Raw genomic sequence first — 14,694 nt, forward strand, 5'->3', positions numbered from 1 at the left:
CAACAAATAAAAAACATGCAGCTATCCAATATAAATAAAATAAATCATCTCTTAAGTAAAAATTTACTTAAAGTAATATGAAGAAATTATTGAGGTTTGTATCCAAAATCCATTCCAATGAATTCTAATAAATTAAATAAGAATCTAGTTTTTATAAAAAAATAATATTAGACATATAATATATGTATCATAGAATAAATTTTTTTAAATTTGTAATTTATTCTATTTCTTTGTCGTTTTTTTTTTGTAGCCAAAAACCTTATGTTCGCCGGAAATGGCGATGATACCAGTAATAAAGCATACATTAAACGAACGAGTGCTTAGTACGAGATCGACAGACGACAAAAAGGATGACGAGAAATCAGAAAAAAAATTGACAGTTCTCGAGTCGCACGGTTATATTCTCGGAAAGACTATAGGAGCTGGATCGTATGCCACAGTCAAGGTAATGCATTCCAAATCTACTCTATTTCCTTTTAAATGTCAAATTTCTTTTAAATTTTAAATATTTTTTATTCATTATTTTATTATTTAGAAATTATTAAATTATTTAAATTATTTTATTTGTTAGATCGCAAAATCTAATCGGCATGATTGTCACGTAGCGGTAAAGATAGTCTCGAAATTCCAAGCGCCTGAAGATCATCTTACAAAATTTCTACCTCGTGAGATCGAAGTGGTCAAAGGATTAAAACATCCAAATCTGATTCGCTTCCTGCAGGCCATAGAAACCACTCATCGGTTGAGTTGTGCTTCCAATGTTTTATTGTTGATTAATTTTCAATAATTAACATTTTTAAAATGACCTGACGAGAATAGGTGTATTAAAAGCGATTTACAGGATTTTGTTATATGAAATTTTTGTCGATATTTTATAAATCGTTCTGCTTTTTCATAGAGTGTACATTATCATGGAATATGCACAAAACGGCAGTTTGTTTGATGTAATACGTCGCGATATTTACATCGATGAGATGCGTAGCCGGAAGTGGTTTCGCCAACTCTTGGAGGCTATTGATTATTGCCATGATCGTGGCATAGTACATAGGTAAAAAATTAAATAAATAAATAAATAAATAAATAAATAAATAAAATTAATGTAAAATGAATATTTGTTAAGCTTGTCAAGATCATCTTCTAGTGTTTCGCAATAATTTTTTTCTGGAAATCTTTACAGAGACATTAAGTGCGAAAATTTGCTTATGGATCATAATTTTAATATTAAATTGTCGGACTTTGGATTCGCACGAAGTCAAATGAAACCAAAAAATGGCGAGTCGCTTCTTAGTACAACTTATTGTGGCAGTTATGCTTATGCATCACCCGAAATTCTACGAGGTATTCCATATCAGCCTCAACTTTCCGACATATGGTCCATGGGAGTGGTGCTTTATACTATGGTGTACGGTCGGCTGCCATTCGACGATACAAATCACGCGCAACTATTAAAGGTATAGGTATATGCCAGGTCCGGGAATATTCATTGTAGTCCAGATCGATGCTAATTTTTTCGTATTTACGTCTTTGGGATATAAATATAATGCATTTGCACCTAGAAGTTATAATATTTTTAACTTAATCACATTACAAATAAATTTAAAATATTAATATAGAGTATAAATAGAAATAATAAACTTATGCACACAATGTAAATTAAAAGAGATTATTTGTTATCATTTTTTACATAAATTATTTATAAATTACCATATATTTCACATATTTATTCGCTGCTTTAATGTAGTCCTTTCTCTCTTTTTTCAGCAAGTACAAAATAGAGTGGGATTTCCTAAACTTCCTAAAGTATCTCGATCATGTCGTTCTCTCATTAGCCGTATATTAGTACCCCAATCGATACGATTGCGCATCAAAAGTATAAGAAATGACGCCTGGTTAGAGACATCCGTCGTCGCTCAAACGTCGATCAGTGGCAGATTTTTTGTAAGAATTAATTGATAAAATTATACAAGATTTTCATGAATTGTGCTTGATTGTATTTTACATGTTATCAGGAACTAATATCTGCTGTACCATCAAATAAGGAATCCAAAGTATTCAATGAACATATAATATCAATTGCTTCAGCAAACTTTCAAAAAAGTGAGAATTCTGAAAACGCTATTGTTCAAGATAACACAAAAAAACCGATTTAAAATGTGAAACTATAACTATACTAACGTAAACTAATGTAAAAAAAATTAATTAAGATATTAAAAATGTTTGAAATAATTTGATGACGTTATTACATTAATATGGCACTTTTTATTCTTGACTTTCTTTTTAAATCAATAATACTATATTTATACTGATATAAAATAATATCACGCTTAAATGTTATTTTCAGTTCCATTGATTATGGCTTGCTTAAATGAAATATGTTGTATACGAATCATTATAAGGTAGATCTGCACTTAGCAATCATAAGCACTATCATACTGGTAATTATAAATACACCGGCCGCAGTCGACCTATGTATATCTATTATATTATCTGTAATAGAAATATTTGCCATTTAAAAACTTATGTAATAACAATCATCGCTAATATTCATTACTTACCATTTGTTTCTGGAAGTAATTCCCAACCTAAGCTCCTACCAATAGCCATTTTCCACTGAGAATATAAAATATCACGTTCTAAAATAAATATATTCAAGTAATTTCTATAAAACAATTTTAATGTTTAATAATAAAAAAGAGATAATTGTTGTGTTATAAGCACCATTTTCAGTTATTGACGGCAAAAAAATGTCACTAGGAACGGCGGCATCAATCTTGACATCCCACTTGCGTATTCCTTCTGCGCTTCCTGCGGCAATTGCGACCCCAAGTGCAGTAGTTTCACACATCAGTGGCCTGACTTATAGAATTTCATATATTTGTTTATTAACTTATAAATTATAAATTAATTTGTATTATTTTTTGTGTATAACTCATTATATGTATATATGTATATACATATAATCTATTTAGTAACAAAATATCAATGGACCTGATGAAAACTCGTTCGTTTCGCCAAGTTTCTCCATGGAATGAAAAAAGCCAGTAGTAACATGCCACATTCTCCTTACTTTGCTCATCTATGCATAACATGTGTGTGTGTATGTGTGTGTGTGTATATGAATTATTTGATATCTTATTTACCTACTGGAATTCCACAGATATCAGCTTGCATTTGCATTAATAAATCATTAGTAGTCATTGCACCATCGACTAATAGTTTTGACAATACTAAGCCAGTATCTTCTTTCATAGCTTCCAAAATGTCTCTTGTCTGAAAGCATACTGCCTGCAAAGCTGCCTTTATAATATGTGCGCTATTAGTATCTTCACTGATACCACAAATGATACTGAAACAATTGATTTATAAAAATTTAAAAGTTGTGCTTCAAAGTTTAATGAAATGCTTCCATATTAAATAAAATTCCATATAAAATTAAGAAACCTTCGCGCATCTTTTCTCCAATATGGAGCATACAGCCCAGCAAATGCTGGTACAAAAACAACACGGTTGTCTGTTGGTATTTGTTCAACAATAGTTTCACAGTCTTTTACATTAGTCAATATTCCAAGATTATCTTTCAGCCATTGTATAACAGCACCTGCGATAGCAACTGACCCTTCAAGAGCATATACTGGGGAAGCATCTGCTCCTAATTGATAAGCAACTGTTGTTAATAAACCATGAGATGAATCCACAATCTGAAATGTATGAAGACAATTTTTTACAATTAAACTTAAACATTTATTTTTATATAATATTGTAACAATGCAATAAAATATTTCTTACAGCTGTGCCAGTATTGTAAAGAAGAAAGCAACCAGTGCCATAAGTACTTTTTGCCTGTCCTTGTTGTAGACACATTTGACCTACTAGAGCTGATTGTTGATCACCTAAGCACTAGAATAAGTAATTTTCATTTTAGAATTAAATCTTTTCTAGCACACATTTTACATTTAATATTTTAGAATGAAATAAAATCTGAGGATAGAAATATTATATTATCATCATTGAAAGCTCTATTGAATATTACTTAATATTTTATATTACAAATAATTAAATATAAAACAAGGGATTACCCCAGATATAGGAACGCCCTGTAGCAATTCATCTTGTATATAACCATAAATCTCGGAAGAGCTTCGTATTTCAGGCAAAATTTCAGCAGGTATTTTAAAAAATGATAACAGAGTAGGATCCCATTTCAGAGTCATAATATTCATTAACATTGTTCTCGAAGCATTTGTAACATCTGTACTATGAACACCACCATTAGCACCACCAGTCAAATTCTAATTGCAAAATTGAAACATAAACATTATATATTAATATAAGATTTGTTATATTATAATATTTTTGTAAACAAACCCAAATTAGCCAGGAATCAATGGTGCCAAACATAAGACGTTTAGCAATCAATGCTTCTTGAACTTTAGGTATATTTTCCAACAACCATTTCAACTTTAATGCACTAAAATAGGGGCTAATCGGCAAGCCACAAAGTGGTTTCAAGTAATCTTTGTTTTTATTCCGTATATTCTTTAATATATCATCCACAATCGATGTGGTTCTCATATCCATCCATACTGTGTTTTCAAATCATAAATTATTGCAAACAGAAAATATCTATTTTATATATATGTATAAATATTTATTATAATGCAACTTTACCTATGGCATTGTAAAGTGGTTGTCCTGTGATAGAGTCCCATACAACTGTAGTTTCTCTCTGGTTTGTTATACCAATTGCAACTATGTCGGCTGGGTCTATCGTCAGTTGTCTTAAATTAAATACAGTTTGTTTAAGGCATTCTCTAACTGCTTTTAATATTTCTAAAGCATCTTGTTCAACCCATCCCTCTTTTGGGTATGTTTGCGATATTGGGACTTGATGATATGTTAAAACTTCTGCTGTATTCGCTGCAAAAACCTATATCACAATACACAGAAAAATAAGTACATTCTTATATTAGAAATATATTAATTAAAATTAATAATGAAAAATTAATTTCAAGCAAATATAAGCAAGCATAAAAAATTTACTTATAATTCTTATAATATCACTAAATTATAATCTACACGCACACACACATTTACAAGGCACTGTTATCATTTTAAATTTAACATTAGGATAATATTCAATTTATTTTCATTATACAAATTACTTGTGACAGATATGTTTTAAAAGTTAGATTATTTCGTAACTCATTATGCGTGCTTATCGTTGCAATTATTTATATGCTACAAAAAAAATATCTCGTACCAGAAACCTAGCACTGCTCGTGCCCTCGTCAATTGCGCCGACAAGAGGCCCGTATCTGCTCATCGAGTCATTTTTGTTCATTTGAGCAAACCTAATTATACCTCGACACGAGCACGATTGTCACACGAGATTACACGTGAGTTTACTGTTCGTGCGGCAGTGATACTCGAAGTTACAGCTTTTTGATCGCGTCAATAATCTGAATTAACCAAGATTATTGAATGATTTTACGTTATTTCTTGAAATACAATATAATAGAGAAGAATCATGTCAAATGAAATTTAAATTAATGTGCAACTGGAACTTTGAACAATTTAATTGAATTCCAATGTAAATTCAAATGCAAATTAATTAATCCAAAGTCACTTGAACGACTTGCTTAGAATAAATAAATGATACATACATTTTATTTTTAGAGGAAGGTTATAAAAAAATATGTAGATTATAAGAAGAATAGGAGATTACAAGAATATCTTTTCCTTTATATTAATATTTTTATTAAATAGGATAAAATAATTTATACCCCTTGATTTTAACAATCAATAATTTCAAGGAAATTATAGATAATTCACCTAAATGCTGATCTATATACAATGTATATATATATATTACAATATTTATGTCATAATTTTAAATTTTCATCAAACACAGATATCAGAAATCCGACTATTTTCATTCAATAAACTATTTAAATAAACTGAGAATTATTTTAAATCCGTAAAGACATCTATTCCTGTCAAATCTACATCTTCCTCTTCCCTTTAATTACATCGATTTATCTCAATTACAGCAAGCGCAAAATTACGAAGAATGAATCTAACAAAATTATACACACATGCAACACGACGTTACCATCAGAGCACCTTGTAAAAGACTCGAAACGTCTCTATTTATACGAAGAAAAAAATAAATAAATAAAATAAATTGACTTCTCATTTCTCCTTTCTTTCCTGTATCTTAAGGAAAAAGGGATTTTTATTGCGAGATACTGTCTCTTAATATCTTCGACAGAGGTAAGTCTAATATCAGCCGCTTGCGTACAAGGCAGGAACGCGGCGTCCTTTGCCGTGTTTCCGGCAGAGGGCGCGCTCTACCCGCCGCAACCTTTGACGCGACACATGTAATGTTCCAGGTCCTTTCTGCGGTGGGACAGCTGCCGGGGAGTAAAAACGCGCGGCCGAATAACGCTGACTCGAGATTCCAACGTCAGTCGCCATTTTCGGACCGGATAAGCCTCTCGCGCAAGGGCGTGAACGCCGTCGTCAGGACAGTTTCGCCGTTTCACTCGCTGCCAATCGTCCGCATCCGTGGGACGAAAATTTCAAGTCAGTGCTGGCAACTTTTTGTCTGTTATCATTATATCTGCCTCTCGCTCTGCGTGCGTCTCGTCCGGACGATGCGACACGCGGAGCTTTGGACGACGACGTTACGTTTGGCGACGATTAAACATGGCTGTGTCGAGACGACTAGGTCTCTATTTTCTCCTTTCTCGCGCTGAATATCCTCGGCGATCTAAGATGTAAGATAAGACGTAAACGTGGCATGAGACGAGACAGCCAGGTTTAACGCCGAATCGAACGACGATGTCAATTGATGGCAATCATTTGATTATCCAAGCATGCCAACAAACCTTATCGCGTCTAGCGCTAAACCCAATTGTTCGAGATCCCGGGATTTACGCGTTACTTGATTCACGTCGGGTGTAAACACCATGGAAAGCTGAAGGGAATCGGAGCAGCCATGTTTAGCGCTAGAGTCGGGACAAACGACACGCGTTCACGTTTCGCTCGTCAAGGGCGAGCGTCGTGTCATGGTTCGCCTGGCGCTCAGGCATAATTAATTGACGATTTTAAATATTAAATACTTTCGAGATGAATTATAATTTTAAATATTAAAATTAATTTCTCTCTATATGCATGTTCAATCCATGATAGAAATTCCAAATTATGTAAAAATATACAAATTATGTAATAATGTTACAAAAAATATCGCTAGATTTTTAAGTGGCAGAAACAATTTGAATATTGAAATAATATTTGAATATATGTTTCTTAAACAATTTGAATATCAAATTTCTAAATAATTTATTACATTCGATATCGTATTCATACTTTTTTTCATATTTTAAGATAATTCTCGAAATTGAATTTTTAAACTATATATTTAAAGTCTGAATTTTTGAATTATATATTTAAAGTTATACTATATATTATATACTTAAATCTAATATCCAATAAGAGAGAAAATTTTTTAATTATAGCAGAAAAAATGACAGCTGATAAGGATTGCACACACTGCTTAGTGTGCAATAGTAAAGCTGGAGTATCTACTAGAAATAGCGTTCGCATCTTCAATGATTCGACTAATACTACATCGGAGAAGTCACTTGCTGATATTATAGCAACCGTTTTAAAAAAAGATATTAATGAGGAATCTGTTCATTCCCTTGTCATTTGTAAAAAATGCTTTAAATTATTCAATGAGGTAAGGCATTACGCTCATAGTTTTGTTAACAGTCAATTTGTTGAGAAATCTTACTACAATTTTTTCATGATTCATATAGGTTGATGAACTTGAAACTAGATTAACAGAAATCAAGCTTGAATTGTTTAACAATTATAAAAAAACAGTAAAGAAATTGCCTAATATACTTTATAATGAAGAAGAATATAATGATCATGATTACATAGACAGTACAGAAAACAATGATGAAACAGAGGTAAAATATGCTATATAAAACTTGATAAAAATCAATAAATTACATGTATGATACGTAATATTCTATAATTGTACTAATGATATTCATAGGAGAGAGATGATGTACGAAATGATAAGGACTTTACACCAGATGATACACCAGAAGAAGAAGAAGAATTTCTTGGAAATACAGAAGAAATTGTATTGGAAGTTGAAGAACTAAATGATAATTCGGATGAATCTGTCACAATACAAAATTTAAAAAAGAAATTGAAAAAGAAACTCAATATGAAAGTAGACACTAATCAAGAACAAGTATGTACAAAACAATTTTTTTGTTTACATTAGTTTATAAAAAATTATGGTACATATTAATATTTATCTTTTTCAGATTGTACTTAGAGATGAATCTTCATACAGTTGCTTGTTATGTACAGATGAAAAGGAAAAAGTTACGGCAGATGCTAAAACTATTATAGCGCATATGAAAGATGTACATGACGCTCGTTTGTATATTTGCGACGTGTGTGGGCAAGATTTCAGGAAAAGAAACGAACTTTCCTTACATCTTGATGATCATGTTGCAAAGGAGGAAGGGGATTTTCAATGTGAGATATGTAATAGAATATTTAGTAACTTACGATTATTCCGAATTCATAAAAGGATACATTATCCGCAAGTGAAGTCATGGCCCTGTGACGTATGTGGAAAGAGATATAGGTATAGTATACTATGCAAATAAAGTAAAATTGTAGGATATAAATAAAATGAGTGAGATGTATAAGATCATTAATTCTATTTCAGTTCTAAAAATTTATTGGATGAACACATGAATATACATATGGGTGTACGCCCATATGTGTGCGAGACATGTAATAAAGACTTTGCATCCAAATATACATATAAAGCGCACGTAAAAACACACGAAGTACGACCTCGTCCATTCGAGTGCACTCAATGCGATAAAACATTTTTGAACCAGCAAAATTTGAATCAACATGAACGAACACATAAGGGAGTAAAGGAGCATGTATGTCACCAATGTGGTAAGATTTATATGATATTTTATTGATGAGAGTATATTTTTTGACAAATTAATGTCTTTATATATCAATAATCAACAACTATCTTTTATTTTAACACTTTCTTATTTACATTAATATCTGTTTTTTTTTAAACTAGGCAAAGCTTTTGGCTCACATCACAATTTAGAAGTACACAACATAGTGCATACTGGATATAAACCCTATATATGTAGAATATGTGGCAAAGCATTTGCACGTAAAGCAGAAATACGCGATCATGAACGAACTCATACAGGTGAGAAACCTTATCAGTGTGAATTCTGCGGAGCAACATTTAGGTAAGTATTCAGCAAAATGGGATTTATAGCAATACAAGTCCATGTAGTTACATTAATAATTCACAAACGATAATTGACATAGTTGTTATTTTTGTATTCAGTCAGAGATCAAATCTGCAATCCCACAAGCGAGCAACACATTATAATGATAAACGTTACATATGCGACAAATGTCAAAAAGGTTTCAAACGAAGAAGGTTGTTGGATTATCATATAAAAGCAGCTCATACTGGCGAAAGACCATACAAATGTGACGTATGTACAGCTACATTCGTCTATCCTGAGCACTTTAAGAAACACAGGCGCATACATACGGGCGAGAAACCTTTTCTTTGTGAGGTAAGAAATTAGCTTTAGAATTATTATTAAAATAATGTCTTTTCATTCGATTTATTTTCATTCTTGAATGTTTAATGTAAATATGTTTTTTCAGGTCTGTGGTAAAGCTTTTAATAGCAGGGATAACAGAAATGCACATAGATTTATTCATAGTGATAAAAAACCATATGAATGTTTGAGATGTGGAATGGGATTTATGAGAAAACCATTGCTTTATGCCCATATGCAAACTCAGGTAATAAAAAAAAAGTTAATCTATTCTTCTCAACATAAATATATAAATCATATATAATTTATTACAAAATATTTTTTATTATTTATTATGTGTTATATTATTTATTATATATATTTATTATCTATATTGCTCCATATATTGCAATGCATAAAAGATTATTAGTAACATTACTTATTAAATATTTATATTTATTATCTAGGGTCACTTAAATGATACCATAGTAGTGAATCAACCACGATTGACAACAGAAGAAGAGCAAGTAATAACGATTCCTGATAATGGCGAACTATTGATGGAAGACGCTGAAACTGGACAGGTAATTTTTTTCCATAATATAATTCCATGATATAATATGCTATGTAAACTGTATCAACTCTTAATGTTGTGCATTGACAAATAGAAAATGTAAAAAGATTTTATATAACATATTTATTTTTAATAATAATTTAAGTATTTTAAAATGTAAAATTTACATTTTAATATATACGGAATTTTAATGAAATGCTATATTTGTTTGTTTAGTTGAATGAAACCGGATTGTATGTGACTGAATTGAAAGACCACGTAATTATACAAGAAGGAGATCAAATTTATAACGACGAGGCTGTTTTATTGAAAATACCTGCAGAAGAAACTGTAAGCGGTGAAGTGAGTCATATCGTTGTTGAGGATCAGGTAAACTAATATTTCTCGAAAGCTTGCAGTGATACTCGTTTGTCGTATCAAATATCTTTATATGTTTCCTCTTATAGATGGATTTCGTGGAAAATGATGATATTGAATGCAAAACCGAAGCTGTAGAACAAGTGGAAACGGTTTACACTTATAATGAGAATGATGAAGGTGAGACAATAGTTGTGCCAGCCACTACGGATTATAAAGAGATAGTAGAGGACAAAAATGTGCGATTAGTACAGATCAGATTTCCCTCATCTGTTGATGGAGAGGGTAGAAGTTGGTTGAGTTTAGTACCAAATACTTGAATTTTTCAACATTATTAATATACCTTACATAATTGGCTGAAAAACTATAAACATCTAATTAGAAAAATGATATTATTTTTATAGGTTTTATTAATAGGTAATATTAAAAATTTGATAATTAAATTAATTATTTATTATATTCAAATGCTTAATTACCAAGTTTTTGTCCTTATGTGACAAATTTATATATAAAAGTTTAAATCAATTAAAAAAAAAATGTTAAGCATTATTTTCATGATATATATTAAAAAGAAATATAGCATGTGATAAGGTGTGTTAAAGAAAATAATTTAGGCTTGAGACATAAAATAGTAAAAAATAACAACAAAGGATTTTAAATACTGCCTGATTATTCACTTTAATACAATGTAATTCAGTTTATATAGTATAAGATCTGCAAAGGATAAATTCTTATTACTTAAAAACCAGTAAAGTTCATAATTTCTGATATACACATGTCCACAATTTCTGATATACATATGTATACACGTTACATTACACATTACATACTTAATAATTAAGAATTATATATGAATATAACAAATTTCTAATAACTAACTAATTTTTTAAAATTACTTAAGTTTAAAATTACTTTAAGTATCCATTTTCCCAACTATTTCAAACCATTGGCGTAAAGCATCACTTAGAACACCTGGTAATGTGTTTATATCTCTAAGAATTATGTAAAATGGAAATGGGAAGCTATCCATGTATGATTGAAATCTTACTTTTGAACCTTCAAATATAGGTTTACGAATATCCAATATGGAATCCTGAAAAGATAAAAACCGAGCTTTTTAGTAATTGCTCTTTTTTTTTTAATGTATCTATAATTAATTTGAATGAATAATATATCGCAATGATAATAATATGATATCACTTTAAAATACGATTAAAAATTACCTTGTTAATTGGATTATCAACTGCTATAAACACCAGAAAAATATTTGCCAATTTAGCTCTCCTTATAGCATCGTTCACGGTTTTTATTCCTTCTGAAAATATTCCTCTACCATCCGATAATACTACTAGCAGCTTAGCATTATCAGATGAAGTACACTGATTTTCAAACATATTCACTACAGAATTAACTAATTGACCAATCATTGTTTTTCTTTGATCAAATCTCACTTCTTGTATTAATCTAAAAAATGAAAAGAATAAAATATTAAAAGATTTTCATATATTGAATAAAATAAAATTATCTTAATTAAATGAAATTAAAACAAAACTGAATAATGGCTATTGAAAGATTATTTATCACTAAACTATATTTTTAGTTTATAATTTATTGAATTAAAAATATTTATATTAAACATTTATGTAAAATGTTTATATTAAAATATAAATACCTAGATCCACTTTGTTCTGTGAAGGCTTCTCCCAAAGGATGCAACAGCTTTACCCGTTCTCCAAAGCTTACAACACCAAGTTGCCCTACTTCCAGATATGTCATAGCTTTGCTAATCAGTGATAAGGATTCGAAAGCCAATTCTTTGGAATGATTATCCGCCATGCTGCTGGAATCATCCAATGCAAGAATAATCTGATAATCACGTTTAAAAGGCTTTGTACGCCTGAGCCAGATTTTATCCTTGCGAAATTGGCTGGCTATATACGGAATGATCTTCCGCATATTGATGCGTTTGCCTGTCTTATAATCGCCCCTCAATCTCGACGCCTGCGTAGGCTCCAAAACCAGTCTCAGTTTCTCCGATAAATCCCGAGCAGCTACATCCGTGACTGAACACAAACAATTCCACGCGACTGCAGCTTCCTCCGTAGATGGTATTTGCGTCCATTCGGCTAACATGTTTTCTACTTCAAATCGTTTTTTTTCCATATAATTAGAATCAAGATAGTTCTCCTCCATATTCCATTCCATCGTATGAAATGTGGTCTCATTCCCTCTTTGTACCCTCATAGTCTCTATTATGTCTCCTTCTAACTCGATCATCGTCTCCTGATTGTTCTCAATATTATTTCTTTTACCTTCGGAATCCTTGCGTTTATCATTTGAAGTCTCAGAAATTTTTTCCGGTCTCTGCTCCTTTATTTTATTATCTGTCATGTTATTTTCCTCATCTTCATGCATTTCCACATCCATAACGTCATCTTTTTTCTCTTCCTGATTCTCTTTTTCTTTATCTATGTTAGAAGCTTGTTCCCTGACTTGATCTTCTGTCGCGGCATCGAGCGTGTAATCGTCGAATTTCTCAGAATCCTTTACGTGTTTGGCTAGTTCGGCTTTGTCTCCATCAGCGTTACTCGAATCATCCTCCTTCTCCTCCTTCGATACTTCATCCTGCGTGTACATTGTTTTCAACTTTTTCAGCCTCGGTTCGAGTTTGTTTAGCAAACTGCGATCTTCATTGCTCTTGCCTAGGTTCTTTCTTTTTTCAATTGATTTTGTCATGTTATTCCTCTGCGAAGCTGGAATAATTTCCTGCTTAGAAGACCCTGAATGCCCATTTTCCTGCTGCGACTCCGATTGACCGGTGCCATTATCATTGCTATCCTCTTGAGTATTTTCAGCTGACGTCTCCTGCTGATCGTTGGCCTTATTTGATTGTTGTGCCACTGTATCTCGCGAACCTTCCATCGTTTCTTCAACTTGCTGTGCAGCGTCCATTTGCTTGCTCGCATCATTTGCACTTGGCGCTGCCTTCTCCAGCTTTTCCTCTTCTGTTTCTTCATCCCGATTTTGTTCCTCATCTGTGTTTTCGGTTCCTGCATTTTCTTTATCATTCTCTTTAGCTTCCTGATTAGTTTCGAGCTCTTCCTGCGTTTTATCCAAGTCCATATTTTCGCAATTCTTGTCTTCGTCTTCGCTAGATTCCCCCTCATCGTTTTCTTCATTTTCTGCAGTTTCTTTCTCAAGTTCCATATCCATATTTTCTGGCAACAATTCAGAGTCCTTCATCTCATCGATGTCGAACGGATTCTCCTCTTCGCCATTATCTTCTTTATCCTCTTCGTCTAAATTTATATCTTCTGGTAAATCGAGTTGCTGAGGTTCGGGTTGAGGTTGGAATTTTCCATGATGAGGATTAATTTGATCTTCATCTATTTCTGGCTCGTTCAATTCATTTATTTCTTTTTCCTTTTCCTCTTCTCCTTTATCATTCGTATCGTTATCATCATACTGTTTTCTTTTATCTTCGTCGTCTTTTGCATCTATTTCCTTCTCACCGATTTGTTCACCCGTACCTTCCTCCTCATCTTCATTTTCTGATTGCTGATTATTCTCTTCGGATTCTTCTTTATCATCACCCCAGATTTGTTTATCAAGCTGCTCAGCACCTTCTCCTGTCTCTCCCATTTCCTTATCCAAGTCATTATTCTCATCATCATCACTTTGCTCTTCATCATCATCATCATCATCTTTCTCCATATCCTGTGGCTTACTGTCGAAATCCTCGGACATGTCAATTCCCTTTTCCTCTTCCTTACACATTTTATCGTTCTGTTTTTCTTGTTCTTGATCTGCGGGTCTTGCATCCTCAAGCTGGTCTTCAGATTCTATTTGATCGGAGACGTCTTTCGTTCCTTCACCATCAGCTAAGCCCATTCCACCTTTTCCCGTCTTCTCCCCCGATTCATCTGTTTCGGCTTCATCGAGATCTAAATCTTTTGGCACACAGAATCCATTTGCAGCCAAATCCAGGAAAACATTTAATTGCAGATATAGCATTTTACACGTGATGCGGAACGACGCTACTTGTTCATGTAAATAAAACTGGGTAAATAAGAGATATTGTTCCAGCAGTGGTAAACATTTCAGGAGCAATCTGAAAGAAATAAAGCATTTATCTAT

The 14,694-nt window shown here is 32.1% G+C and overlaps 4 protein-coding genes across 17 annotated transcripts in view; 2 read left to right on the plus strand and 2 right to left on the minus strand.

The window, feature by feature from the left end:
* The first annotated feature begins 53 nt into the window (after positions 1-53).
* Positions 54-2,190, plus strand: LOC105251326 (testis-specific serine/threonine-protein kinase 4). The gene is made up of 7 exons (XM_011258043.2): positions 54-94; positions 251-445; positions 572-741; positions 899-1,048; positions 1,178-1,451; positions 1,762-1,938; positions 2,010-2,190. The coding sequence occupies exons 2-7, from the start codon at positions 275-277 to the stop codon at positions 2,148-2,150; spliced, it is 1,083 nt and encodes a 360-aa protein (XP_011256345.1). The 5' UTR covers positions 54-94; positions 251-274; the 3' UTR covers positions 2,151-2,190.
* A 78-nt stretch (positions 2,191-2,268) lies between these two features.
* Positions 2,269-6,412, minus strand: LOC105251333 (glycerol kinase). Of its 8 annotated transcripts, none has more exons than XM_020027547.2 (12): positions 6,096-6,412; positions 5,261-5,459; positions 4,669-4,927; positions 4,366-4,583; positions 4,077-4,289; positions 3,787-3,897; positions 3,442-3,698; positions 3,141-3,346; positions 2,989-3,076; positions 2,719-2,852; positions 2,556-2,633; positions 2,269-2,487 (listed from the first exon to the last, which is right to left on the minus strand). In XM_020027547.2, the coding sequence occupies exons 2-12, from the start codon at positions 5,339-5,341 to the stop codon at positions 2,390-2,392; spliced, it is 1,743 nt and encodes a 580-aa protein (XP_019883106.1). In that variant the 5' UTR covers positions 5,342-5,459; positions 6,096-6,412; the 3' UTR covers positions 2,269-2,389. The 8 variants fall into 8 exon arrangements, 5 of the variants coding, with proteins under 5 accessions (XP_019883106.1, XP_019883102.1, XP_025265899.1 ...); XM_020027543.2 differs by having other exon boundaries at positions 6,030-6,412; XM_025410114.1 differs by lacking the exon at positions 6,096-6,412 and adding an exon at positions 5,784-5,845.
* A 4-nt stretch (positions 6,413-6,416) lies between these two features.
* On the plus strand, positions 6,417-10,965 carry LOC105251351 (zinc finger protein 431). Of its 7 annotated transcripts, none has more exons than XM_011258097.3 (12): positions 6,417-6,585; positions 7,521-7,744; positions 7,824-7,979; positions 8,069-8,272; positions 8,349-8,677; positions 8,762-9,003; positions 9,140-9,320; positions 9,422-9,659; positions 9,754-9,894; positions 10,094-10,210; positions 10,417-10,569; positions 10,647-10,965. In XM_011258097.3, the coding sequence occupies exons 2-12, from the start codon at positions 7,529-7,531 to the stop codon at positions 10,875-10,877; spliced, it is 2,208 nt and encodes a 735-aa protein (XP_011256399.2). In that variant the 5' UTR covers positions 6,417-6,585; positions 7,521-7,528; the 3' UTR covers positions 10,878-10,965. The 7 variants fall into 7 exon arrangements, with proteins under 7 accessions (XP_011256399.2, XP_011256409.2, XP_011256418.1 ...); XM_011258107.3 differs by having other exon boundaries at positions 6,475-6,585; positions 7,524-7,744; XM_011258116.3 differs by lacking the exon at positions 6,417-6,585 and adding an exon at positions 6,596-6,730.
* A 182-nt stretch (positions 10,966-11,147) lies between these two features.
* The window catches only part of LOC105251396 (midasin), an 89,982-nt gene continuing 86,435 nt past the window's right edge, over positions 11,148-14,694 (minus strand). The window contains exons 18-20 of the mRNA XM_011258204.3: positions 12,230-14,668; positions 11,781-12,021; positions 11,148-11,650 (exon numbers count right to left, since the gene is read on the minus strand). Of these exons, the coding sequence (XP_011256506.1) occupies positions 11,471-11,650; positions 11,781-12,021; positions 12,230-14,668 (2,860 nt within the window). The 3' untranslated portion in view covers positions 11,148-11,470. The remainder of the gene's footprint in view (positions 11,651-11,780; positions 12,022-12,229; positions 14,669-14,694) is intronic.

This window comes from Camponotus floridanus, unplaced genomic scaffold (assembly GCF_003227725.1).
Source record: "Camponotus floridanus strain SB8 unplaced genomic scaffold, Cflo_v7.5 scaffold3, whole genome shotgun sequence".
Lineage (NCBI taxonomy): Eukaryota > Metazoa > Arthropoda > Insecta > Hymenoptera > Formicidae > Camponotus > Camponotus floridanus.